At 40.5% G+C, this 27,545-nt stretch overlaps 1 protein-coding gene across 1 annotated transcript in view; it reads right to left on the reverse strand.

Annotated features, from left to right (window-relative positions):
* LOC124160087 (high-affinity choline transporter 1-like) overlaps positions 1-27,545 on the reverse strand; it is a 215,605-nt gene that overhangs the window by 63,898 nt on the left and 124,162 nt on the right. Inside the window, exon 11 of the mRNA XM_046535807.1 lies at positions 27,073-27,203. Coding sequence (XP_046391763.1) covers positions 27,073-27,203 — 131 coding nt within the window. The remainder of the gene's footprint in view (positions 1-27,072; positions 27,204-27,545) is intronic.

Raw genomic sequence — 27,545 nt, forward strand, 5'->3', positions numbered from 1 at the left:
AAACATAACTTTTCTCAATTCTGAAAAATAAGGGCCGGCCTAATGAACATGCATACTAAGATAGCATTTCTGCGAAAAACAATATCCTTTGGAGCTTTTACTCCGTTAATATTAATTAATTGATTCAAAAAATAAAATCATCGGATTCCGCGCTGACCATTTTTCTTTTGCCTTTTTCGTCACTTAAAGTATTGATTGAAAATATATGTTACTGCAAGAAAGAAAGGAATGCTGACATTAATTATTCCGTTCAATTCCTTATGTGATCTTCAATTGTTGTATTTACATATCCAAATGCATCCGCTTTTCTTCTGTTTCAGCGATAGAAATTAACTGTAGTAAACAGGCGTGAACGTGCATTCAAAAGTAGAAAAAATAATTGCGCTCTACTTGTCGTGCCCAGGCACTATTTGAACGATCCGTCGTGGTCTCCTTCCCCCCCTCTTGTCGCGTTCCGTCGCTTCCGTCGCACGTGGTGTGTTGAATGGAGGAGAGGGCCTATGCATGTGTGTGTGTGCAGGGTTCAAGGATGGGTGGGTGGCTGTGTGGGCAAGGCGGTCTGCTTTCTAAATGGCGAGCGGTGGTTTTGAAGGTGGTCGGGGTGGAGCGAGGCTATCCATTGGCCGACGCCAACTGCACGCACCGTGTTCCCGTCTTCCCTCAAATCCAAACATTCGATTCATATCATTGCACAATTTTTTAACTCTGTGATTACTTATTAATGAATGTACAAAATAAATGCGATTGCTAAGGCGCGGAAAACGTCTTTAATTTGGACCAAAAATCGCCTAAAAATTAGCAATTACTTTTTAAAACAGGCTCTCTGAAATCTTTCATCTCTTTAGTGAGAAAATTGCTGAATTAAACTAAATTAATAGGGATCAGAGAAGCAGGAACTCCGGTTTTTGAGGTTTTATGAACTTGATGAGAGGAAAGATCCCTCATTCCCGTTTTATTCCTGAATTTGGAGAAAGTGGGAATAGCGAAAATGCCCGAATTAGCTGAAGCGACTGTGAGTGCAGGAGTGAACGTGCACCTCGTGACTTAGGGAAGGTTGGCGATTCTACTCATGGAGCTGAAGACTTGAGAAGAGCAGTAGCTAAAATTTAAAGGGGCGTAGTTTAACTTGGAAAGGTCAACAGTTGAAACAAAGAAGGCGAATAACGAGGTAAGTAATGACATCTATCGTCAGCCATTAGAGAAGTTCGCTTAACTTGACGTCACAAACGATACACGGTTTGAGCGACGAGGAAACAGTCCGTCTAAAACTCCATCAGGTTATGCGTCACTTCCGAACGACAGATCGACCATCGCCACTTCAACACGCGAGCTTCCTATTTTAAAATAATGACTTCTTATTCCGCCGGAGTTATTTACAAGCGTTGCAGATATAAGTTCACCTGTTGACATTTCGATGGCGTGGAATCCGTCGAAACAATTGCGAGAAGCGCTCCGCAACTGTCGCCTTTCGGAGGCGAATGCGAGCACGAATTGAAATCGGCAGTTCAGCGCCTGTTCGGGTACCGCAAGGCACGATCACTATCTCGAGTGATTCATGCTGCCGCTGTCCATTTTGCTTATTCGACCACACAGTGCAGCGGGAGAGGTCAATGAATCATCGATGAGATCGCGATGAAAGATGAAAATGGACTTGGTTCGCAGGACCAATTATCCATCCCACCAGTGACCTTGCTCCTTCATTACCTATTTATAACGTATTCTATTGCGATTGGGTTTGAAAATGAAAATACCTTAGGAGAAATTAAGAATTTAATTAGAAAAACCCACGTTTTATTCGAACTTGAAAGATGAAAGCAAATCACTTTCCCTTAGACCAATGTTCCAACGTTTTAGTTTTGCAAATAGGTACCAGTACTACATGTTCAAAGCCAATAACGTGTCCCACATTTGATTTGCATTTGAAATCACAGTGATGCAAATTCATCGTCATATATATCGTATTACAGACGACTCGACTCAGATATAACATCAATGTTGAATTTTCAAACCCAAACAAACAGCGTATCATCCAAGTATCCTGAAAGAAACTTGATAGTAGGTGGAGATTTCAACGTACCTTCAATAGACTTGGAGACGTATAGCTTCATTCCTGGTGAGAGGGATAAAATGATTGGCGATGCATTATTACTCACATTTACATCAAACTCATTGCTTCAAAAAGCATCCGTACCTAACAGAGGAGAAAGTATTCTTGATTTATTAGCGACAATTATACTCATCAGGTAATAAACTTAAGCACCGTCGGAGGAATATGTGACCATAGGACAGTAACTGCAAAGTTTTCTCGAAATAGCTTTGAAATTTTTAAAAAGACTGTAAACTTTTCATTTTTAATATTAATAGGGCTTATTTTGATGGGTTTATGAGTTCTCTGAAAAATGCTTTCCCCGCGTTTCAAGAATCAGTAATAAATTTAATGTAGGGAATACTTGGAAAGCTTTTCTTTTGCTCGTACCTTCTGGAATAAATAGCTACATCCCTAGTAAAACAGTAAAAGAAGGCAGCGAACCGAGATGGTACGACGCGGAAGTGAGAAAATCATTTAGGCCACAGAGAGAGTCCCATACTAAATTGATAAAAGCACGGTATTATCCGCTGATGGACTCGAGTTATTACTTAAAAATATAGGATGACTAAAGCCGCCACGAAGGAAGCGTTCAGGAACGCATTCAAGAATTTTAAAAGAAAAACACTAGTAGAGCAGTGACGAGATAACCCAAAAGCATATTGGTAATATGTTAGGGAAGTTCGAGGTAAAATATCTACCGTATGTTCGCTGAGAAACGATAAGGGAGATGTGTTGACAAACAGTTGCGATAAAGCTAATTTATTAAAATCCTACTTCAAGAGCGTGTTCACCGAGCCTTCTGAGAACTCACCCGAGACCGTTGACAATCTCTGCATACGAAAGATGCCGCCTATTGGCATTAGTACGCACGGAATAGAAAATATATTGAAATCGATCAGTCCAAATAAATCACCTGGTCCAGACGAAATCCCTTCTCGCGTATATACAGAATTAGCCTCAGAAATTTTCCCCTTCTTGCAGTTAATATTCAGTAAATCCATCAAGCAACACAAAGTACCGAATGACAGGAAAATCGCTAATGTAACGCCAATATTCAAAAGTGGAGAAAAAGAACAGCCATCTAATTACAGACTCCCATCTCATGCAAAGTCCATGAACACAATGTAGTCAGCTCGGTAATGAATCACATATACGTTAAAAATTTGTTAATGAGAATTCAACAAGGATTCAGGAAAAGTAGATCATGCGAAACCTATGATTTTAGCGCCTTTAACCCACTATATTGTAGTCTCTGGAGATGACAGCATTCCAGTAGACGCGATTTTTCTTGATTTCAAAATGGCATTTGATAAAGTACCCCACGGAAAGTTAATAATAAAACTGAAATCTTATGGTCTAGATGAAGATGTCATTTCCTGGATAAGAGAACTTTTGAGCCACCGCGTCCAAATAGTAGTATTAGACGGTGCAGTCTCCAATGAGGTTGGAGTCACTTCTGGCGTTCCTCAGGGTAGTGCCATACGCCCACACCTATTTCTTCTTTATGTAAACGACATTGGCGAAGTAGTGCAGACTAAGTTACGATTATTTGCAGACGACGCTGTAGTTTACAGAGAAATTCGTTCCAGCAAAGATATAGATGAACTAACGAATGACCTTGCTGCTATCCAAGCTTGGTGCGATGCTTGGCAGTTAGAATTAAATTTGGAAAAATGCGTCGTAATGAATTTCTGGAAGAAGAATAACTCCCTACAGCGTAACTATGTCATTCGGGGCACGCAGTTAAAGGCAGTTGAATCTGTGAAATATCTAGGGGTTAGACTCAATAATGATCTATCGTGGGATAAACATTTTCGAGAAATAACCGGTCAAGCTAATCGTAAAATGGGTTTTGTTAAAAGAATATTAGGAAAGTGCGACGACAAAGTGAGAGAAATTAGCTACTTTTCCCTCGTTAGACCACATTTGGAATACGCTGCCAGTGTTTGGGACCCTCATGAAAAAGGATTAATAACGCGTGCAAAGAAGAGCTGCCAGGTATGTCAAAGGTCGTTACGATAGTCTTGTTACTGTAACTGGCCTCTTAGATGAACTCGGATGGGAATCACTGTCAAACCATAAATTGAGATACTGAAGACCTTGAATTAGCGTAACAATTTATTCTCATCTGGTTCTTATCCCTGCTGATTAATTGGAAGCCTATAAGCGATTGGGAAGTGGAATGAATATCACTCGCCTTGAAGGCAAAACAAGAAAGCGAAACTGGAATCATAGATCACGTGAAAATGGAATAATGAGTTTACGATCCTTTGCTCGACTTATTCACAGCACGATTTCTTGAAACCTTTCGCTGATAAGTTGATGACGTGACAAGCTCATTGCGAGCGTGGCGCCGCCTGCTTTTTGCGGTGGTTAGCTGTTATTTGTCGTGAGAGATTCCCTCCCTCAACGGGTGGTTCCCTCGGAACGAGTTAATTAGCCGAAGCTCTTCATGACGTCACCAACTCACAAAACGATGGGCGGCAACTTCATCGCTGTCTTATTTTATCACTTCGGGGATGATCGTCGTGACTCAGTTCCGAATCCTTCTTTCAATGCTAGCGAAGCCGTTGTGCGAGGCTGTTACGGCGAGTGAGTGGTCGCCCACTCCAACGGAAGCGGTGCGAATAAAAGCAGTCTATCCCGTTCTCAAGGACTCCACGTGTTCCGCCCCGGGCTCAGCCTCAGCTCCACAAATACAACCCGACTAGCACGCCTTTCACCAGCACTCCGACGACGAATCCAAGCAACGGCGAATTCAGCCGAGTTCTACCGCGGAAGAGATCGCGAGGAAATATGCCATGCGGCGATTGCGGCCACCGAAGAGAAGAACTGACTCCGAAGGCAACACGACGGAAGCCGGGGAAAGATTACAGAGATACGTGCACTCTATCCGTGACTCAGAAGCTTCAGACCATCGCAGCAAGTGATCGGAAAAGAATAGGAGGCTTAGAGACACTAGGAGGATGATGAAGATGAAATTTATTTATTTACAACTTCCCCGTAAACAGCACTTTAAGGCCTTAACAACGGAGGATAAACAATACAAAACACAAAAATCCATGCCCTGGATAGGGACCACCTACCCAGGGGGGATTCGAACCCAAGACCTACGGTTTGGCAGGCGAGGACTTGGACGTATGGATAGGGAGAGAAATGAGGATGTGTAATAGGTGGAGGAATAGGGAAGGAAAGGACACTACTTATGGATCAGATTATATTCCAAAGAAGGAGGACACGGGTATTTGCTATGCAACGAGACACAGCACGTGTGAAATATCCTACGGAAGGAAAACTTCATACTATTGAAGATATATGTCTTTAAGAGCGATACGGAGAACGTCATATTAGAACCCCGAACGTCATGTTAGAATCGGGATATTTCTAGGTCCGACAGAAGCGATTAATTCAGGGAGATAGTTTTCCGAGGGAGACAGTTATGGGAATTCGTTTTGTTGTAAACCAAAGGCAAGTAGTATAGTTTTCTCTGTATCTAAGGCCTCTTTCTGACATCCTTATTGTACCAACGAGGTTCTTTATTATCACATTTCAGTTTTTGCGGAATATGTTCGTTGATTCCTTGAGGAAGAATTTCTAAGAAGTGTTTCCATGTTACATCCGTGCTTTTATCCTCCGTTATAGCTACAAATTTTGAGTAGGAATCATTAAACATCGCGCCAAATTTAATGAACTTGCATTATAAAATAAGTAAATATATTCGTTTTGGTTTAACAGCTGACACTACATCCATTTTTAGCGTTGCAAAATTTACTCTTTGGTCACTTATACCGTCACTTATATGGACTAGCTTTAACAACTTAGGAAGGCTTACAACCAAGGGCGTACCCAGGATAAAAACTAGGGGGGGGGGGGCAAGCTTTTCAAGTTGTAGGTAAGATTTAAGCATGGAAGGGGTGAATGAAATCAACATTTTAAGGAAACTGCAACAGCTCTTTATTAGTTTTTAAAATTATTTGCTGGAAAAATATTATTTTCCTTAAAATGCATTTGAAAGTTTTGCATCTAAGGGGGCAGCTGCCCCCTCTTGCCCCTCGCTGGGTACGCCCATGCTTAAAGGTCTAGTATATTATTTCATCTCGTAGGCTTGTCAACTTCTAGGGCTAGGGAATGATTTGCTACTACGTTGAGTAAGATCTCGCTAATTTCTCTATTCCTTGACTTCGCTTTTACATTGTAAATATCGCAATTTATTGATGGAAGATGATTAAAATCTCCCCCATTACTATTATACCTTTACTGTCTCTCAGAATAAATGCGGATATTTTATTTTCAAGTAGGTAGATCATATCGACTTCGGAGTTCGGAGGTCTATAAAAAGAGCAAACATGAGTACTTACCCCTTTTGTTTCGTTGTTTAACTGTACGCCATATGCTTTCTATATCGTTGTCAATTATTTCATGGGCGGCGCTGTGTAAATGTGATTTAACTGCTATAAAAACTACGCCACATGTTCTATTGCGCCGATCGCATCTGTAAATTTTATATCCTGGACTCGGACTTAGAATAACCAGGACTGGGAACTTAAAGCATCATCTGTCGTCGCTAAAGTCGCTGCAGAGAAATTACTCGCGAAGATGGCAGCACTGCAAGTAGCCCGAAACATCTAAGGAGTTTTATGGTGATAGTACGGGAGTGATCTTTTTTCGGCGCACTTTCGAATGTAGAAGCTACTTTGGAACGATGAATTTCCTTGAGATAATAAGATGATTCCATAAGGAATTTTTTCTCGATGAAGTATTTTGATTCTTTTGAGAGAAAGAACGAATTCCTTGCCATATAGTTGACTTCGTTGACGTTTCCATATCTGTCCCACAAGATTTTTAGCCTCAAACCTTTTGACTACCGCATTGGGAATCTTTATTGGAAGCAGCTATTCCTGAAACACGAAAATGAAAAGGAGACTTCGTTGATTTCCACTGATTTATTTCGTCCGTACGACATGTTTCGAACCATAGAGGATGGTTTGAAACATGTCGTATGGACGAAATAAATCAGTGGAAATCAACGAAGTCTCCTTTTCATTTTCGTGTTTTAACTTCCACATAGTTGAGCCTAATACAATTGAACAGCTATTCCTGTATAAATAGGGCATTACAGCTGGTATATTAGATAGGGTCTCACTAGTTTATTCTGTTCCTTTCGTCTCGATCAGAACAACAACTATGGCGTGCTATTATTTCAGATCTGGAGTTGACTTTCCTAGCATCACATGTGCCATGAAACGGAATTACCTGTCCACCACGCAGAAGCTGAATTCCACTGATAAACTGTTGAGATAAGTATTATCTGTTGTGCCATTCCGTACTGTTTGTATTGAAGTATGCATTGTTGATTAACCTAATGAAAGTCTAGCAGATGGTATTTAATGATACACTAAATGCGAAGTTCGGGGCCCTACACTTAGGTTTTCCACATTTCTATCGCAGGAAAGAAATATAGTGCGTTGAAAATGCTATTCAGGGCTTGATTCGATATTTAAAGGATTTAAATTTGTTTTTCGAACCTCTTTTGCAATTTACGCTCCTTAATCACGATCACCTCTAGTCTGGGGCTGTTTCATAGCATGATATATCTCCTTGAATCGGAATTACGTGCTTACAACTCAGGAAGTCGAATTCCACTGATGAGCTGTTGAGACAAGTATTAACTATAATCCCATTCTGTAGAGTTTGTACTTGATAGGCGCCGTTGATTGATCTGTTTGAAGCCTAGCAGACGGAATGCAATGAGGCAGAGAATGCAGAGCCAGTTAGGGGTTTTATTTCATGGTTCTCCACGCATTCATATCACAGAACAAAGATTTTTAATTGAGAAAATACGTTTCAGTGTTTAAGTCAGTATTTAAAATGCATAAATTCACAATGAGAACTTTTCAGTTAGGTCTTAACCATGTAAATTAAAAGGAACAAATGGGCTAGCTTTAGTGCTGCCATCTACGTTTGAAAAACTTCGCTGTCGCTTAGGTCTTCCGTAAGCCACCTCTATGTTCCCATGACCGTGTCACCGTCCTGAAAAATATACTCGATTTCGCAGCGCTAGTTTCATGCGATACGACAATTAACTACGACAAGGTTAATGTCATACTTTGTAAGCTGGCGCATCAAAGATACTGGATACTAGAATACGTGGAATAAGAGATGGAAATATGAAAGGCATTTCATAGGGATGTGCGAGTACTCGAAAATTCGAGTCGATTCGAGTAGTTGGTAATCAACTCGAGTGTTTCAAGTAGTATTACGAATGTCGATTCGAGTTGTTACCGTTATAGAGCTGTCGACGCCAGTGAGATTAGAAATCTACCAACAGGAGGCGCTATCATGAAACCCATGTAATAATATCCTTATAAAAGTCAATAAGTCGTTATAATGCCTTGGCCCTGAAGTTTCAGATTACTGTATACGTAGCAGTCATTACGTCATTCTGCCTCCAGCTCCTGACCGGAACGGACGCATCCCTTGCGCGCTCCCCAGGGCCACCTGACTACCTGCTCTTGCTACCTGCGCTTGCTGCTGCTTGCTTGGGTCTTGCTGCTTGTGCAATATAGTGCAGTGACATATATTGTCGTAGCTTATTTGTTTATTAGCGTAGGATATTTAAATTAGTCTTAGTTTTAATATAGGGGTGCAATATTAATTGTTAGCTGGTGTGGGTTTTGTGTGTGGTGTGTGCGAGTGAGTGAATATCCTGATTTTGTTTGATCCCGGTTCCTGCGACGTGTGATTATCGAGTATCTGCTAGTAGTGATAAGTAGAAAACTTACGTATATCTCAAATTTTTCTCTTCCCTTTAGTATTATTTATTGCATAGTTATTTGCACGTTATCTTTATTTGTGTCGCTGCGCCTTTACTAATCTGGTGTTACGGTCGTTAAGTAGAATATATATTTGGCTGCTTTAGATTTAATTTTTCTATCGGAATAGTGTCTTAATATTATTTAAGTAATTTTGTGATAGTTGCCCTCTTTCTTTTACATCAGGTGTGTAATACTAACTCTTAATTCTTATTATAGGCTAACGATATATATACAGCCTCCTTCGTTGATCTGCGGCCGGTAATCCGATCGTGTCGGAACACTCTGGATCGTTCGGGAGTTCATTACACGGCCGAGTCAGCGAGGTGTGTAGCGAGTAGAATCTTCGAGCATTGTAGGCCTTTTTTAGGTTAGTGAGTAGGGCAGAGTGTAGGGTAGATATGGGTATAGTAAATCGTGGGGTAAAAGGTTCCGTCCAAACAGCAATAAAGCGTTCAAAACGTCAAAATAGCCCTAGTGAAAATAGTGATAGAGCATCACAAAAATCAAATATAGCATGCAATGAGAAACTTAAATTATCAGGAAAGTCCACAAAACCGTGTATAAAAGAAGCTTTATCGATCGTAGTTGTAAATTGCCGTAGTATTAAGAACAAAGTTGCTGATTTCCACCATTTAATTCTAAATACAGAAGCTGATGTAATCATAGGAACTGAAAGTTGGCTATCGGATGAAATACACGACCGAGAGATCTTCCCGAAATCATATTACATATACAGAAAGGACCGTAAAACGAGAACAGGAGGAGGAGTATTCATTGCCGTCAAGGATGAGATCAAAAGCAGAGCCGAGAATTTTGGAGATAGTGCATTGGAAAGTGTTTGGTGCTCAATCGAATGCTCAGCTAAGAGATACTTTATATGCGCATATTATAGACCACCAGATTCAAGCATAGATTCAGTTTTAGAGTTAGATAACCAGATAAGACGTTTTACTTCTCAGAAAAATCGTAGTAGTGTCATAATTGGCGGCGATTTTAATGTTCCATCAATCGATTGGGAAAAATACTGTTTTAAAAATGGAGGGAAAGACAAGGACCTGTGCGAAACTTTGCTATACTCATTCTATTCCAATTCCTTGACTCAGCTAGTAGATACACCAACCAGGGGTAACAACATACTAGACCTATTAGCAACGAATATTCCAGAGTGCGTTATCAGAACTGAGGCTGTGGCTGGTATAAGTGACCACAAGGCAGTGCATGGAAAGTTTCGTATCGTCTCCGATAGAAAACCTGTGTCAAGAAGAAGGGTCTATTTATACCATAAAGCGAATTTTGAAGGGTTAAAGCAGTACTTGACGAACTCATTCACTGTTTTCAAAGACGCCACTCTCAATCTTGGGGTAAACGAAGCATGGAAGAATTTCATTAGTATTATGCAGAAAGCCGTGGATAAAACGATTCCCAGTAAGTTAAAACGTTTTAATACTGAACCGAGATGGTACAATGCTAAAGTCCGTAAAGCTCTTAAGCGACAGAGAGCAATTCACGCTAAAATAAAAAAGATACATGCGGGACTTACCTGTGAGAAAATACAAGAAATGCGTGAAGATTATAAAAAATTGAAAAAAGAGACGAAAAAAACACTTAGGGAGGCGTTGAGTGAATTCAAAACAAAAATATTGGGCGAATATTTAGATGACAACTCTAAGGCTTTCTGGTCATATGTGAGGGAGGTACAGGGAAATTGCGCTACAGTCTCTTCACTCATTAATGAACGTGGCGAAAGAGTGACGAACAATCGAGATAAAGCTAATCTCTTAAATAACTTTTTCCATAGTATCTTCTCTAATTTCACGACCAATATGTCAACACCTCTACCTCGACTCTACCAAGAGCAGATGCCGTCTATCTGTATTTCAAACAGTGGTTTAGAAAAACAACTCAGCTCTATTGATCCAAAGAAATCGACAGGCACTGATCTCATTCCAGCTCGAGTGTATAAGGAATCAGCGTCAGAGATAGCGCCTTACTTGAAGATAGTGTTCGAAAAATCTCTAGCAGAACACACAGTCCCTAACGATTGGAAAACAGCGAACGTCACGCCTATATTTAAAGGTGGGGATAGGGAAAAGCCTAGTAACTACCGTCCAATTTCACTTACTTCCATTTCTTGCAAAATATTGGAACATATTATTTTCAGTTCGATAATGGCTCATCTTGATAGCCAAAATCTGTTAGCAAAAGAGCAGCACGGGTTTAGAAAAGGGAGATCTTGTGAAACTCAACTTACTCTCTTCGTTCACGATATCTTATCCGCGGGTGACAGATATGTTCAAGTCGACGCCATATTTTTAGACTTCAGAAAAGCATTCGATAAGGTTCCGCATTTAAAGCTGATTCAAAAGTTGGAAGCATACGGCATAGATACACACGTTATTGGTTGGATAAAAGATTTCCTAAAGGATCGCGAACAGAGAGTTGTTTTGGATGGAGTTAGCTCGGATACAATTCAAGTTACCTCAGGCGTACCCCAAGGAAGTGTTATCGGCCCTCTTTTGTTCCTTCTTTACATTAACGATATAACCACCGTGGTCACGAGCAAAATCCGCCTCTTCGCAGATGATGTAGTGGTATACCGTGAAATTTACGACCTTAGCGATAGATTAGCATTACAAAAGGACCTCGTTGCCGTAAATGACTGGTGCAGTACTTGGGAGTTAGAATTAAATCTTGAAAAGAGTATGGTGATGAATTTTTGGGAAAAGGATATATCTTCAAGAAGGAGCTACACCGCTAACGGGATTCCACTACCAAATACCGAATTCGTTAAATACTTGGGGGTCACCATTACCCGGGATCTTTCGTGGAGTAAGCACATACGTGAAGTATGCGGGAAAGCTAACCGTAAACTTGGATTTGTAAAAAGAATTCTCGGTAAATGCCCAAAAAAGGTGAAAGAAATAAGCTACCTGACTCTAGTGAGGCCTCACTTGGAATATGCTGCTAGCGTGTGGGATCCTTACGAGGTAGGACTAATAGGTGAAATTAATCGAGTACAGCGCAGGGCGGCCAGATTTGTGATGAGTTGTTACGACAAAAAGTGCAGCGTTTCAAGTATGTTAAACGAGTTAGGATGGGAATCTTTACAGGAGCGTAGATCGAAGTATAGGCTTAACTTACTTAGGAAACTCGAAGAAGATATTTTCTCAGACGACGTGAATCATATCCTTCGTTTACCATCGTACTATAGTAGACGCGATCATGAGAAAAAAATAAAAGAAATAGACTGCAAAACAGAGAGATTTAAAATGTCATTCTTCCCTCGTACTATTAAGGATAGCAATGTTGTCTCAATTGAAAGGATTAATGGCAACGCTCGCTAGGATCACCCATTGCATGTTTTTTCGTAGTTCTAACCTTGCATGTATTTGCTCTAGGAATTACTAACCATTAGCAATTTTTTTATGAATAAGCATGTACATTTTTCTAGTGTGCGTAATGTTTCTTTGACTGTGTGGTGTGCATGTGGCGGTCCTCTTGCATGCTGCATGTTGGTGATTGGTCACCCCCTGCCAAACACCCTATAGGTGGCTCGCAGGGTATTATGTAGATGTAGATAGATGTAGATACATATTGTTTTAATATATTTTTCTGTTATAAGCTCTTCATATATTATTTGTTTTACCGTTGTTTTGAGGTCTATTTTGACTGTTAGGATTTTTATTGTAATTTTCGTAGCGCAGCACTCTCATTGTGATCTTGAAAACTCTCGTTCCGTTCTCCAGTAGTGGTCATTTTAGCACATATCTCCCCTTGAAACACAGGTAGTTTCTCCCGTCCCTCTTGTTGTTAGTCAGTGACTCACCCCTTCACTCCTAGCCCTCTCAAAACAACACTCCTTGAGGAGCTAGGCACACCTCCCCCCCTGCTATCAATCCCTTTTGCTAATCCGTTTCTTCCACTTTCGGTTAACTCGAGTGACTATTTAGAGGGTAGGAGGTTGACCTTTTTCTTCTTCAGTTATTTTCCATTGCATTTTCGAGTGCGGTTTTGATATTTTTGCCTTGTTAGCGTTTTTCATGTGTTAGGATATACTTTCACCAAACGCATTGCAACTGATCACACTTTTATCTCAAGGACTCATATACTCTTTTTTACTTATTTATCCAAAGTCTATTTATACTTATTTATTTAAAGACTATTTACGCGTATTTATATATTGTTGTTAGTACTTTTATTACTTATTTACCCTTATTTATACATTTTTGTTAGTCTATCACCCTTTTTATAGCTTTGCTCTTTCGTGGGGATCATATTGCGGGGAATTTATATTTTAGCTAGTTAGTTTCGTCTTTGCTCTCTTGTTGATTATTATCGTTAATCTATTTGTCCCACGTTAAGTTATATCTTAATTTCGTTAATTAGTCTTCTTTGGAACTATATAGTTTTCTAGTTTTAAACCCATTAATCGACTTAATCCATATCCAGGTAACTACATTCCCTTATTTACGTTTAAAAAGAGACAAGTTAGTAAGTTTATCGGTTTGTTTTACTCTCTCTCAAATATCTATTAAGCGTAAATATCTATTAAAAAGAGACAAGCTAGTAAGTTTATCGGTTTGTTTTACTCTCTCAAATATCTATTAAGCGTATCTCCCGTCAGGTAAGCTTTCCTGAAATCCAAAGTTGCGATAGTGATAGGATGCCTTCGAATAGGTCACCCGTTGCCGGAGTTGAAAACGCCGGTGAATGCGAGGCTCTCGGAGACCGCATTACCGCGTTGGAGACGATGGTGCGGGAACTTCGGGCCCAGTTTGAAAGGGTGGCTGATACCGCTGAGGGGAATGGTCCGAGGGGTGGTTCTTCGAAAGGTCGCCGTGCCACAGGGGCTGCACGGGTTCGCCCGATTGCAAATAGCGGCTGGTCGATCGAGAGCCTTCCTCGAGGTCCATCTCTCGATGACGGGGTCACGTCACCCCGTAAATCTGAGTTTTGGAGGGTCGTGTCTCGGAGGGACGGTGGTAGTGTCACTCTAAGACGGGGTTTGGGGGATGCTGAGGCAAATCCCGTCCCCGTCTCGAACAGGTACCAGTTGCTGTCGGATGGAAACTCCGAGGTGCCTGACGTGCCTACTCCTACCCCGAAACCGGCACCTAGGAAGGGGCGTCAGAGTGGGAAGGGGGGGATCATAGTGTTAGGGAGTAGCAATGTCCGTCGTGTGATGGTCCCGTTACGGGAGAGGGCAGACCGCGAGGGTGTAAGCGACCGTGTAACGTCATGGTGCATCCCTGGTGGCGGTGTTCCTCAGGTGACGCAGGCGGTTGGTGCGGCGGTACGGGGCACGAAGTGCTCCAGACTGCGGGTCGTGGCTCATGTCGGCGTCAATGATGCCACCTTCCGTGGATCTGAGGAAATTCTAGATTCCCTCCGGGATCTGAATTCCGAAGTGAAGCGGGTGGGTGGGACCATTGGAGTCGGCATTGAGCTTTCGATTTGTAGTCTTGTCCCGAGGATCGATCGTGGTTCTCTGGTTTGGAGCCGAGTGGAAGGCATAAACCAGAGGCTGCGTCGTTTCTGCACGGACATCGGAGCCTCCTTCGTGGACCTTAGGCCGGCAATCCGATCGTGTAGGATCCCTCTGAACCGTTCGGGAGTCCATTACACGGCCGAGTCGGCTAGTCGTGTAGCGAGTAGCATATTTGAGCACTGTAGGTCTTTTTTAGAGTAGAGAGTAGGGCAGAGTGTAGATATATTAGTGGGTTGAAAAATAAAGGGGTAAGTTCAAAACTTTTCACAGACAAAGATTCTTCCAGAAATGAGAATAGAGAAGTAGAGAGAAAAATCAGCGTTTCAGGTATTACATTTAAGCACGAGAAGCGTCAGTCGAGCAACACGTTCAAAGGCAGTCAAGGCTCAAGTCATTTTGATAGTGTGTCAATAAGACATGCATTTCCATTTATCAGCGGTATAGAGCCTGTGAATAGTCTATTCGACAAAAGCAAATCAGAATTATTCCCGAATCGCAATATTACTACTTCCGAAGTTTTAATCGTGGCTGTGGTTAATTGCCGTAGTTTAAGAAATAAGATTCCCGAATTCCACCATTTAATTCATAGTACGAAGTGTAACGTCATTTTTGGAACAGAAAGTTGGCTAACACATGATGATTCAGGCGATGAGATCTTCCCAAAATCGTTCACTGTTTATCGGAAAGATAGAATTAATCGAGTTGGGGGCGGAGTTTTTATAGCTGTAAAGAATTCAATCGTCAGCCAAGCGATAACCGCAACTGAGACCAGCGTTGAATCTGTGTGGTGTTTAATTAAATGTCCAAAATTCAAAACTATTTTATTATGTTCGTATTACAGACCACCTAACTCAGATATAACGTCAATGTTGGATTTTCAAAATCAAATAAACAGCGTAGCATCCAAGTATCCTGAAAGAAACTTGATTGTGGGTGGAGATTTCAACGTACCTTCTATAGATTGGGAGACTCATAGCTTCATTCCTGGTGGGAGGGATAAAGTGATCTGCGAGGCTTTATTACACACTTTCACATCTAATTCATTGTTTCAAATAGCATCCGCACCAAACAGAGGAGAAAATATTCTTGATTTATTAGCGACAAATATACCACATCAGGTAATAAACGTTGGCACTGTCGAAGGAATAAGTGACCATAGGGTAGTAACTGCAAAGTTTTCTCTAAATACCGCTGTAAACTTTAAAAAAGAGCGTAAAGTTTTCATTTTTAAAAGAGCTAATTTTGATGGGTTTAAGAGTCATATGAAAAATGCTTTTCCCGAGTTTAAAGAATCAGTATTAAAGTTAAATGTAGAGAATACTTGGAAAGCTTTTCTTTCGCTCGTAACTTCGGGAATAAATAGCTACATCCCTAGTAAAATTGTAAAAGAAGGCAGCGAACCGAGATGGTACGACGCGGAAGTGAGAAAATCATTGAGGCGACAGAGAGCGTGTCATGCTAAAATGAAAAAAGTCAGCACGGATTTATCCGCTAATGAAAGCGAGCTAATAATTAAAAAATATAGGATGACTAAAGCCGCCACGAAGGAAGCGTTCAGGAATACGTTCACGAATTTTAAAAGAAAAACACTAGTAGAGCAGTTACAGGATAACCCAAAAGCATTTTGGTCATATGTTCGGGAAGTTCAAGGTAAACGATCTACCGTATGTTCGCTGAGAAACGACAATGGAGATGTGTTGACAAGCAGTTACGATAAAGCCAATTTATTAAATTCCTACTTTAAGAGCGTGTTCACGGAGCCTTCCGAAAACTCACCCGAGACCGATGACAATCCCTGTATACATAAGATGCCACCTATTGACATTAGTACGCTCGGAATAGAAAATATATTGAAATCGCTTATTCCAAATAAATCACCTGGTCCAGACGAAATCCCTTCTCGCGTATATAAAGAACTGGCCTCAGAAATTGCCCATTACTTGCAGTTAATATTCAGTAAATCCATCAAGCAACACGAATAACCCAATGACTGGAAAATCGCTAATGTATTGCCAATATTCAAAAGTGGAGAAAAAGAACAGCCATCTAATTACAGACTCCCATTTCATGCAAAGTCCATGAACACAATGTAGTCAGCTCGGTAATGAATCACATATACGTTAAAAATTTGTTAATGAGAACTCAACAAGGATTCAGGAAAAGTAGATCATGCGAAACCTATGATTTTAGCGCCTTTAACCCACTATATTGTAGTCTCTGGAGATGACAGCATTCCAGTAGACGCGATTTTTCTTGATTTCAAAAAGGCATTTGATAAAGTACCCCACGGAAAGTTAATAATAAAACTGAAATCTTATGGTCTAGATGAAGATGTCATTTCCTGGATAAGAGAACTTTTGAGCCACCGCGTCCAAATAGTAGTATTAGACGGTGCAGTCTCCAATGAGGTTGGAGTCACTTCTGGCGTTCCTCAGGGTAGTGCCATACGCCCACACCTATTTCTTCTTTATGTAAACGACATTGGCGAAGTAGTGCAGACTAAGTTACGATTATTTGCAGACGACGCTGTAGTTTACAGAGAAATTCGTTCCAGCAAAGATATAGATGAACTAACGAATGACCTTGCTGCTATCCAAGCTTGGTGCGATGCTTGGCAGTTAGAATTAAATTTGGAAAAATGCGTCGTAATGAATTTCTGGAAGAAGAATAACTCCCTACAGCGTAACTATGTCATTCGGGGCACGCAGTTAAAGGCAGTTGAATCTGTGAAATATCTAGGGGTTAGACTCAATAATGATCTATCGTGGGATAAACATTTTCGAGAAATAACCGGTCAAGCTAATCGTAAAATGGGTTTTGTTAAAAGAATATTAGGAAAGTGCGACGACAAAGTGAGAGAAATTAGCTACTTTTCCCTCGTTAGACCACATTTGGAATACGCTGCCAGTGTTTGGGACCCTCATGAAAAAGGCTTAATAACAGAGTTAGAACGCGTGCAAAGAAGAGCTGCCAGGTATGTGAAAGGTCGTTACGATAGTCTTGTTAGTGTAACTGACCTCTTAGATAAACTCGGATGGGAATCTCTGTCGGACCGTAGATTGAAAAATAGACTAAACCTTCTAGATAAATTCAAGAGCAGTGTCTTTTCTGACGAAGTTAACCATATCTTGCGGACGCCAACGTACTACGGAAGATCAGATCATATAAATAAAATAAGAGAGATAGATTGCAGAACAGACAGATTCCGAATTTCATTTTTTCCACGATCAATAAGAGATTATAACGGCAGCAATAGAACGCGTAAATAGATTGCATGACTTGTAGCGTAGCCTACTAACCTATGTAAAACTTACTGCATGTTTCTGAATTTCTATTCTATATTCTATTTCTAACAGCATATAGTAGTATAGTTTGTTATTATACGGGACGTTTCTTGGACGGTGTGGTGTGCATGTGGGAGTCCAAATGCATGCTGCATGCTGGTGATTGATCACCCCCTGCCAAACACCCTAGAGGTGGCTCGCAGGGTAATTTGTAGATGTAGATGTAGATGAAGCAATCAGAAGTCGACGTCGCACCGCCGCCATAAACCTTTCCGTCAGCCGACCGACGTCTTTCTACCCGGCGCACAGTGGGCTGAAATCGAAAAAAGCTGGACAAATCCTCGAGAATGGTTTTTTTCAGTATGGAAGTTGAAACTTTGCACAGTTGTTGCCAACACATTAGTGCATTTTTTGACGCAATACGTTTTTCTTAGGCTAATTTTTTATATAAAATACATAGCCTCAAAATTGAACAAATTTGGCGCAAATTGCCCGCTTTGAATATTTTTCGAAATTCAGCATGTTTAAACTAATGTCACGCCTTTAGTAGTAATTCAATAGCAACAAAAATTTATATTAATAAATTAAATTATAGTGACCAATACGATACAAAATGGCGGACCCTGTTTTTCGTCAAATTTTTGTGTTTATGTAGGATTTTAAAAAAAGGATCACCGAGTTTCCTCGAGATATTTACACCACATATACAGCAAAGTATATAGATTATGATATTTGGAAGTACAGCTGCGACCACCTGCGACGCCGAAATTAAGATCGATTTTTCGAACGTGCAGAACCGCCCGGAGCTGGCTGCTGGCCACGGGAATTGCCATACTCGACGGATGTTGGATAGTGAATCATTTTAAGCAAATTTATTGAATAAAAGCTATGATATTTTATTACTACATTTATTTTCCTTTTGTTGTAACCTGATTTCTTTACTGTCTTGTAATATTTATCGTCGATGCAGTACAAAATAGCGGACGCTAATTTCAGTAACATTTTTGCCCGTGTGTGGCTGTATAAAAAGGAGGACACCGAGTTGCTCTCAGATATTTACATCGTAATTGCATCAAGCCTTTTAGAGTCTCCATCCACGGAAATAATCTGCGACTGTTAGCAACACTCTAAATAAAATCGATGTTTTTACCGTGCCGCGCAGTCCGCGGCTGCTCCCTGGGCTCATGGAATGTCGTGACGCAGCGTACATCATAAAGCGCTATGACGTCTTTGCTGTGGATATGTTTTATTCCAACATAATTATTAACATTTCATTTCAAGTTGGTTTGTTGTCACTTTAGGTAAATTCCTCTATCCATTTTTACTGACTAGTGACTATTTACCAAATTCCCGAATGCAAACTAGCTGACTTGAAACTCTGACAATTCCGCTTCTGCATTTTACCCCTTGGATGGGTAAAACGTCTCTATCAGCCTGCTTCTAACCTCAAAGACCAAATAGATTTTACAACCAGCCGACCAGCCTGCAGCTGGATTCAAGATCCTAAAAAACGGTTGACATAATTTTTATTAAAAATTTCTAGGGATCTCAAGTTAAGCAATTTTGTCAAGAAAGTACTTGTAAAAATTTACAGCCACACGAGTAGCGAAAAATTTATGCAGGCAGTAATACTATAGCATGGAGACTTCAAAATCTGCTACGTGTTCAGGTAGAACAATTGGCTTTTCTGCATGAGAATTTGAAAGGATCAAATATTACATGATTCATTTACGCATTTAATATTTATTAAAATGGTGCAAATGATTTATTCAGGAATATTTTTAGCAGTTTGGATACATATGCAAATCAAATTGACAACATATCACTATTGGTTAGTTCATTGCAATTGTACTTATGGAACTGTTTAAGACATATTAATTTTCATTCATCTCCATATTATGACTCAATTATCATCAATATTCCTCATTATCTTTTCCTATTTAAATAAAGCTAAGCATTTGGGATAGAAAATCCTTAAGGGGATTGGAAAAATAGGAATAAGTTGGCGCATACACTATCATATTGCCAGAACCATAAATGTCCAAACTAGACTCGATACTCGCGAGTAGTTTTCAACTCGACTCGATACTCGACTCGACACCAAAAAGCACTTCTCGCGCATTCCTGGCATTTTATATTCTATTAATTGTATTACGTAAATTACGTTTCATTGAGTCACTAAGTTATTTATTTCTTAACATCTTCGAAATCATAGCTTTTGTAACACATATCTTGTTTATCAAAAGTTGTCATCTGTTACTCACGAAGTGATTTACCACATTAAAATTCATAATTAAACAAAAAATTGTATTCTAACGCATTAAAACATTAATTATAAGTAGGTATTTTAATGAAATGTTATCATTTGGAATGATGATGAGTAATCATCTAAAAAAAATTCGTCATACTAAGTACATCCAATTCATACCTGGTATCTCACCTATCTCGTTATAGTCAACTTTCATCGATGTAGATAGTCTGCCATAAAAACGTTCTTGCTCAACTGCACTAGATATTGACATTCAGTGCCTATTGTGTGCAGCATTCTCTCTTAATCTTACGAAGGGAAACTGCAGTCGCACCTTATCCATTTTTCAAAAATTTGGTTAAGTAATTGGTATAATAATATATTGAGGCGTTTTTCACACGACGTTAGAACTGCTTTAATTTCTAAAATGGCGTGGAATGGCGCGAATGCACGAATGAAATCAGGACATGGGCTATTTTGCCATCTCACGTCAACGCATTCTCGCATGCGTTCTTGCAATTCACCGCTTTACGTACTCGCGAACTAGGAGAAGAATGGAGATTTTAATTAAATCTATTTGCAATTACTATTTTCATCGATTTTCGGGTTTTCTGCCGCGTGGAATGAACATTTCGTGCCTCCTGCTGGGAACATCGCCAGGAGACACGATGGCATTTCTCCATAAATGTCGACGCCCCGTCAATTATTTAAAGGGGGCTCCACCACAAATATATAACTAATTACTTATTCATTCGCCTCATTCGGAGTCTGTTTTTTCTGCGACTATAGTTGGATTTTTCTGTTAAATAATTAAAATAAGGATCCATATTACGCAGATAAGTCGTCAACGTTGGAATGCCAACACCCATATTTTGTGTCTGTTAATTGCGCCTACTAGTCACGTGATCGTTCCTTTGAAAATTTCCACGACGTGTGTGTATCTCAACTGCCTCTCTAATTACCCGGATGTAATACTCAGATGTTTTTGCAATTACTCAGGCCTCCGCTAGGAGGATCTTTTCCCGACATTGAATGGTCGGTGACATTTAAAAGTGTTTAATTTGTTAGCTGTCCCTTAGAATTATTTAAAATATGGTAAACATTTAAATAGTTATAGTTCGATATATTCACTGTGTTTTTCCACCACGTAATGCTTTATGCATCTGAACTGGTCGCATAAAAGTTGCTATTGTACTGATTTGAGTGCTCGATTCGCTAAATTGATAGTTCATAATCCGAAATTCACTGTAAGCACGAGACCCACCATTGGCCTTATTTTTATATTTTATCTCAGATTTCTCGGGTCCTTCAAGACGTGGTTCTGAATGGGGACATGAAGATAAAATGGGAGGATAGGGCAGGAAACGAGGATTGTATTTGTATGTTTGTGGGGGATGATGAGGCAAACCCCATCCCCGTCTCCAATAGATACCAGTTGCTGACGGAGGGAAACTCCGAGGCATCTGACCCTTACCCCGAGACCGGCACCTAGGAAGAGGCGTCAGAGTGGAAAGGGGGGGATTGTAGTGATAGGGAGTAGTACGAGGGGAGCCTTTTAAGTGTGGGGAATAGAACGTTCCTTATCACCTAGCAACTATAAATAGTGTTAATAAACAACTTTTTGAGTTGGCTAATGCATATGAAAAGTTTCATTAAGATCGACCGGATAGTTTTAAAACGGTGGCGTCTCAAAGTTCCCAAGTCGCTGTACGAGATGGAATTCAGTCATGAACAGTACCGTAAGATAAATTTCTATTACTTTCGACGAAGCCTCATACAGCAAGAATGCGTTACTGAACTTTTTGTTGTTTTTTGCGAAGAGGATCCATCAAATACGTTTATCGCTGGTATGCAGAGTTTCAGCGAGGACGCTCTAGCCTCAGTGACGAACCGCGCGAAGGGCGACCAAAAACCACCGTCACTCAAGAAAAAGTGAATGCTGTACGTAATATGATTATGGAAGATCTTCATGTTACTTACCGTGAGATCAGGCATCTTTGGACATCTCAGGGACCTCAGTTATAAAGATCTTACACGAAGAGTTAGGTGTTAAAAATTGGTTTCCCGCTGGATACCGCATCTCCTCACGGAAGAACAGAAAGCAGCCCCAGTCAAACGGTGTCGTAATTCTCTACAACGATTCAACTCAGGAACATCAAAGCACGTTAACAACATCGCAAGTAGGTATGAATCATGGATCTATTGCTAGAAGCCTGAATCAAAACGCCAATCTTCAGTATGTTCTTCCAAAGTGAGCTCAAACCGACAAAAATTGTTCGCTCTCACAGCGTTTCCAAGAAAGTGGTCGCATAGTTCGCAGCCAAATCAGGGCAAGTAGCGACGATTGCTCTTGAAAATCAAAGAACAGTTAATGCTAAATGGTATACGACCATTTGCTTGCCAGAAGTGATCACCGAGCCGCGGAAAAATATCCCAAATCGACGCATTCCGCTCCATCATGGCCATGCAAGCTCACACACCGCTCGAGTCCCAAAGTCGTTTTTGGAAATAAACTTCCAAATTCTTGATCATCCTCCATGCATCCCGGACTTAGCCCCAATGATTTTTTCACATTCCTCAGTATCAAGAATATTCTCCGAGGAAAGCGCTTCCATACGTCTGAAGAAGCGGTTGATGCCTTAAAAACAGCCATTATGACTACCCCTACTTCGGAATAGAAATAATGTTATAACGACGGGTTCCATCGTATGCAAAAGTGCATTGACTATCGTGGAGAGTACTTTGAAAAACAAAAAATAATTTCGTTAATGTACCTCTCATGGTTTCTTCATTCCGAACACACTTAAAAGGTCACCCTCGTAATGTTCGTCGTGTGATGGTCCCGTTACGGGAAAGGGCAGACCTCGAGGATGTAAGCGACCGTGTGACATCATGGTGCATCGCGAGTGGCGGTGTTCCTCAGGTGACGCAGGCGGTTGGTGCTCCAGACTGCAGGTAGTGGTGCATGTTGGCGTCAACGACGCCATAGACCGTGGATCCGAGGAGATCCTGCATTCGTTCAGAGAATTGGACTACGAATTGAAATGTGCCGAGTGGTGCCGAGGGGTTCCATATGTCGCTGGCGATTTTTTGTCTTGTTCCGAGGATCGATCGAGGTTCTCTGGTTTTGGATCCGAGTGGAATGCATAAACCAGAGGCTGCGTCGTTTCTGCACGCATATCGGAGCCTCCTTCGCGGACCTTAGGCCGACAGTCTGATCGTGTCGGATCACTGAACCGTTCGGAAGTCCATTACACGGCCGAGTCATTTAGCTGTGAAGCGAGCAGCATATTTGAGATCTGTATTTCTTTTTAGAGTTGATAAATAAAGGGGTACATTCCAAAGTTCACACAGGACAAAGGTCTCCCAAAAATGAGAATATAGCAGCGGAAAGAAAAAAATCCACGTTTCAGAATCAGCATTACCAATTTCCAATATTACAGGTAATAACTTTGAGCATGAGGAACGTCAGTTGAGTCTTAATTTCAAAGGCAGTCAAGGTTCAAGTCATTTAAATGGTGAGACAATAAAATCTGCAGTTCCATCAAGTAGGACTATAGAGCCTAAAAATAGCTTAATCGACAAGAGCGAATCAGAAATAGTCCCTAATCGCAATAATACCAGTTCAGACTTAATGGTCGTGGCAGTGGTTAATTGCCGTAGTTTAAGAAATAAGATTCCCTAATTCCACCACTTAATTCAATAGTACAAAGTGTAATGTCATTATTGGAACTGAAAGTTGGCTAACAGATGATGATTCAAACAGTGAGCTCTTCCCAAAATCGTTCAACGTTTATCGGAAAGATAGAATTAATCTGCATAACTCAATGCGAGCAACCTCTAGGGTGTTTGGCAGGGGGTGAACAATCACCAGATTGCAGCATTACAAAAGAATCCCCACAAGCGCAATCCCCACTGGAACAATGGAAGAACAAACGAATGCAATCTACATCACATAATACCCTACGAGGCACCTCAAGGATGCTTGGCACGGGGTGATCAAACACCAACATGCAGAATGCAAGACAACCGCAACATGTATATCACACGGTCATAAATTGTTACGCATAATAATAAAACATACGTGCACATGCATGAAAAGACAAAACTTACCAAAAGTTAGTTATTCCTTGAGCAAATCCACTCAAGATTATAACAATGGAAAAAATAAAAACATGCTATAAGTCGACCTAGAGAGTGACGCCCGGTTTTGAGAGAAGAAAGCATTTAAGAATTGAAAAATACGGTCACATTAAATTTAATTATAAAATTTCGCTGGAAATCACGGCTACCCACTAGCCACATGGCCCAAACCGGCTTCGAAATAATGAGCGAAAGTTTTTAATTAAATTTAATTTGACCGTATTTTTCAATTTGTAAAAGCTTTTTTATCTCAAGCCCGGGCGTTTGCGGAAAAAACCCTTCAACAGTATTACTGTCTAAGTGTCCACTTTCAAATACAAGGGTTACATCTTCTTTCTTGACATCACTTACGCAAAGTCTCCTTTAAGTAATTTTAGCCTATTCTTTACTTTTTGCTCCTGTAAAGAATCCCATCCTAGCTCTCCTAACTTATTGGAAGAACTTTACTTTTTGTCGTAACAACTCACCGTGAGTGTGGCTGCTTTGCTCCGTACTCTATTGATATCAGCAGTCAGTCCTACTTCATAAGGGTCCCACACGCAACGAGCATATTCCAAGTGAGGCCTCACGGTAATAGTCTGGTAGCTTACCTCCTCCGCCGTTCTATGACATTTACGGAGAATTCTTTTCCCAAATACCAACTTATGGTTTGGCTATCCCGCATACTTCCCGTGTGTGTTTACCCCTCGAAAATTCCCAATTAATAGAGGCGCAAATGCATTTTAGGTGCTTGGTATTCGTCAGTTGAATTCCGTTGGCGATGTGGCTTCTTCTTGGCGAGATACCCACCTTTTCCCAAAGGTTCATCAGCATACAATTCACTAGATTTAATGCTAACTTCCAAGTACTGCACCACTAAAGGTCCCCTTCATCAGCATACAATTCACTAGATTTAATGCTAACTTCCAAGTACTGCACCACTAAAGGTCCCCTTTTGTTCCTACTTTCCATTAATAATATTATCACCTTGGTCACGAGCAAAATCCACCCATCCACAAATGATGTACATGTTCATCTACACAATACCCTGCGAGCCACTTCTAGGGTGTTTGGCAGGGGGTGATCAATAAATAGCAGCATACAGCATGCAATTTGACTCCCACATGCACACCACACGGTCCAAAAAGCGTCACAAATACTAACAAATTATACTACCATATGCTGTTAGAAATAATAATAAAATTCAGAAACATGCATTAAGTTTTACATAGGTTAGTAGGCTACACTACAAGTCATGCAATCTATTTATGAGTTCTATCGCTGCCGTTATAATCTCTTATTGATCGTGGAAAAAAAAGACATTCTAACCTATCTATTCTACAATCTATCTCTCCAATTTTATTTACATGATCTGATCTTCCGTAGTATGTTGGCGTCCGTAAGATGTGGTTAACTTCGCTAGAAAAGACACTGCTTTTGAATTTATCTAAAAGGTTTAGCCTACTTTTCAATCTACGGTCCGACAGAGATTCCCATCCGAGTTTATCTAAAAGGTCAGTTACACTAACAAGACCTTTCACATACCTGGCAGCTCTTCTTTGCACGCGTTCTTACTCTGTTATTAAGCCTTTTTCATGAGGGTCCCAAACACTGGCAGCGTATTCCAAATGTGGTCTAACGAGGGAAAAGTAGCTAATTTCTCTCACTTTGTCGTCGCACTTTCCTAATATTCTTTTAACAAAACCCATTCTACGATTAGCTTGACCGGTTATTTCTCGAATATGTTTATTCCACGATAGATCATTATTGAGTCTAACCCCTAGATATTTCACAGATTCAACTGCCTTTAACTGCGTGCCCCGAATGACATAGTTACGTTGTAGGGAGTTATTCTTCTTCCAGAAATTAATTACGACGCATTTTTTTCAAATTTAATTCTAACTGCCTTGCATCGCACAACGCTTGGATAGCAGCAAGGTCATTCGTTAGTTCATCTATATCTTTGCTGGAACGGATTTCTCTGTAAACTACAGCGTCGTCTGCAAATAATCGTAACTTAGTCTGCACTACTTCGCCAATGTCGTTTACATAAAGAAGAAATAGGTGTGGGCGTATGGCACTACCCTGAGGAACGCCAGAAGTGACTCCAACCTCATTGGAGACAGCACCGTCTAATACTACTATTTGGACGCGGTGGCTCAAAAGTTCTCTTATCCAGGAAATGACGTCTTCATCTAGACCTTAAGATTTCAGTGTTGTTATTAATTTTCCGTGGGGTACTTTATCAAATGCCTTTTTGAAATCAAGAAAAATCGCATCTACTGGAAGGTTGTCTTCTCCGGAGACTAAAATATCGTGGGCGAAAAGCGCTAACTGGGTTTCGCACGATCTGCTTTTCCTGAATCTATTTTGAGTTCTCATTAATAAATTTTACGCGTATAGGTGTTTCATTACCAAACTGACTACGATGTTTTCAAGGACCTTGCATGAGATGGACGTTAAAAATGTAGTTCTATTTCTATACAGAGAGTTTGCGACCATAACGATAGATTAGCATTAGCTCCGAGCAATGTAGAACCACAATTGTAACTTTTTGTATCATAAGATAGAATTGCCTTGGATATACGTAATATAAACTTGGATATGCGTTAAAAGAAACCTTCTTAAATTTTGCATATTACTTGATTATTTTTCATTGCGATATAGGTATAGGTAACTCAAAATATCTTTTGCCACCCCCCTCCCCTCCCGAGTTTTTTCTGTATCCGTCCCTTGTTCAGTTGGTATTTTCCCTTCTAGTAGCTTTCCAGTTTACCTTATTCAAGCCACACCACGATCAAAGAGTGGCTTCCAATTTTGCTCTCTTCAGCAGCGCTTTGCTCCCGCATAATATGAGGCGCTCTTAATGATATCGGGCGCCTAAGATAGCTATCTTGCAGGCCATTCGCCATTGACTCACTCGAGTGAAAGGCACAATTGAAAAGACCTTTTTCGACCGAGCCGCAGCTGAGTGTAGGCTAGCAAAGGAAGGAAACAGCAGGTTGATGGAAGCAATTTGGACTCACCCAAGACTCTGAGTGTGGCGCCGAGGAGGGCGGCTGCGATGGCGCCATACGAGTTGGCGCCGTCACTCCACATGACGCTGAGCAGCAGCTGGGGAAACACCATCACGTACACGAGGTCGGCGCAAAACAGCCTGAGGGGCAAATGAAATTGGGGAATCAGAGACACATCATCAAATTATGTTATGCGTACATAAGTACATCTATTTCATTATATAGTGCTAGTGTATTATTAATATTATGTGCTACACGCATCATTTTTCGACAAATTGTGTGCAGATATAGATACCGTCTTGAAGAAGCGCTTATAGCGATGACCCTTAGATAAAAAAATAACTAGATTTAGAATCATAGAAACACAGGAAAAGCAACAGTCATAATTTTTTTTCTAGACGTTTCAGTGGAATGGCCCCTCAATGAAAAAAATTATGTACTTGCAAACAAACAAAGAATATCCATTGCGGATGCGTACATCA

The sequence above is a fragment of the Ischnura elegans genome, chromosome 6 (assembly GCF_921293095.1).
Source record: "Ischnura elegans chromosome 6, ioIscEleg1.1, whole genome shotgun sequence".
Lineage (NCBI taxonomy): Eukaryota > Metazoa > Arthropoda > Insecta > Odonata > Coenagrionidae > Ischnura > Ischnura elegans.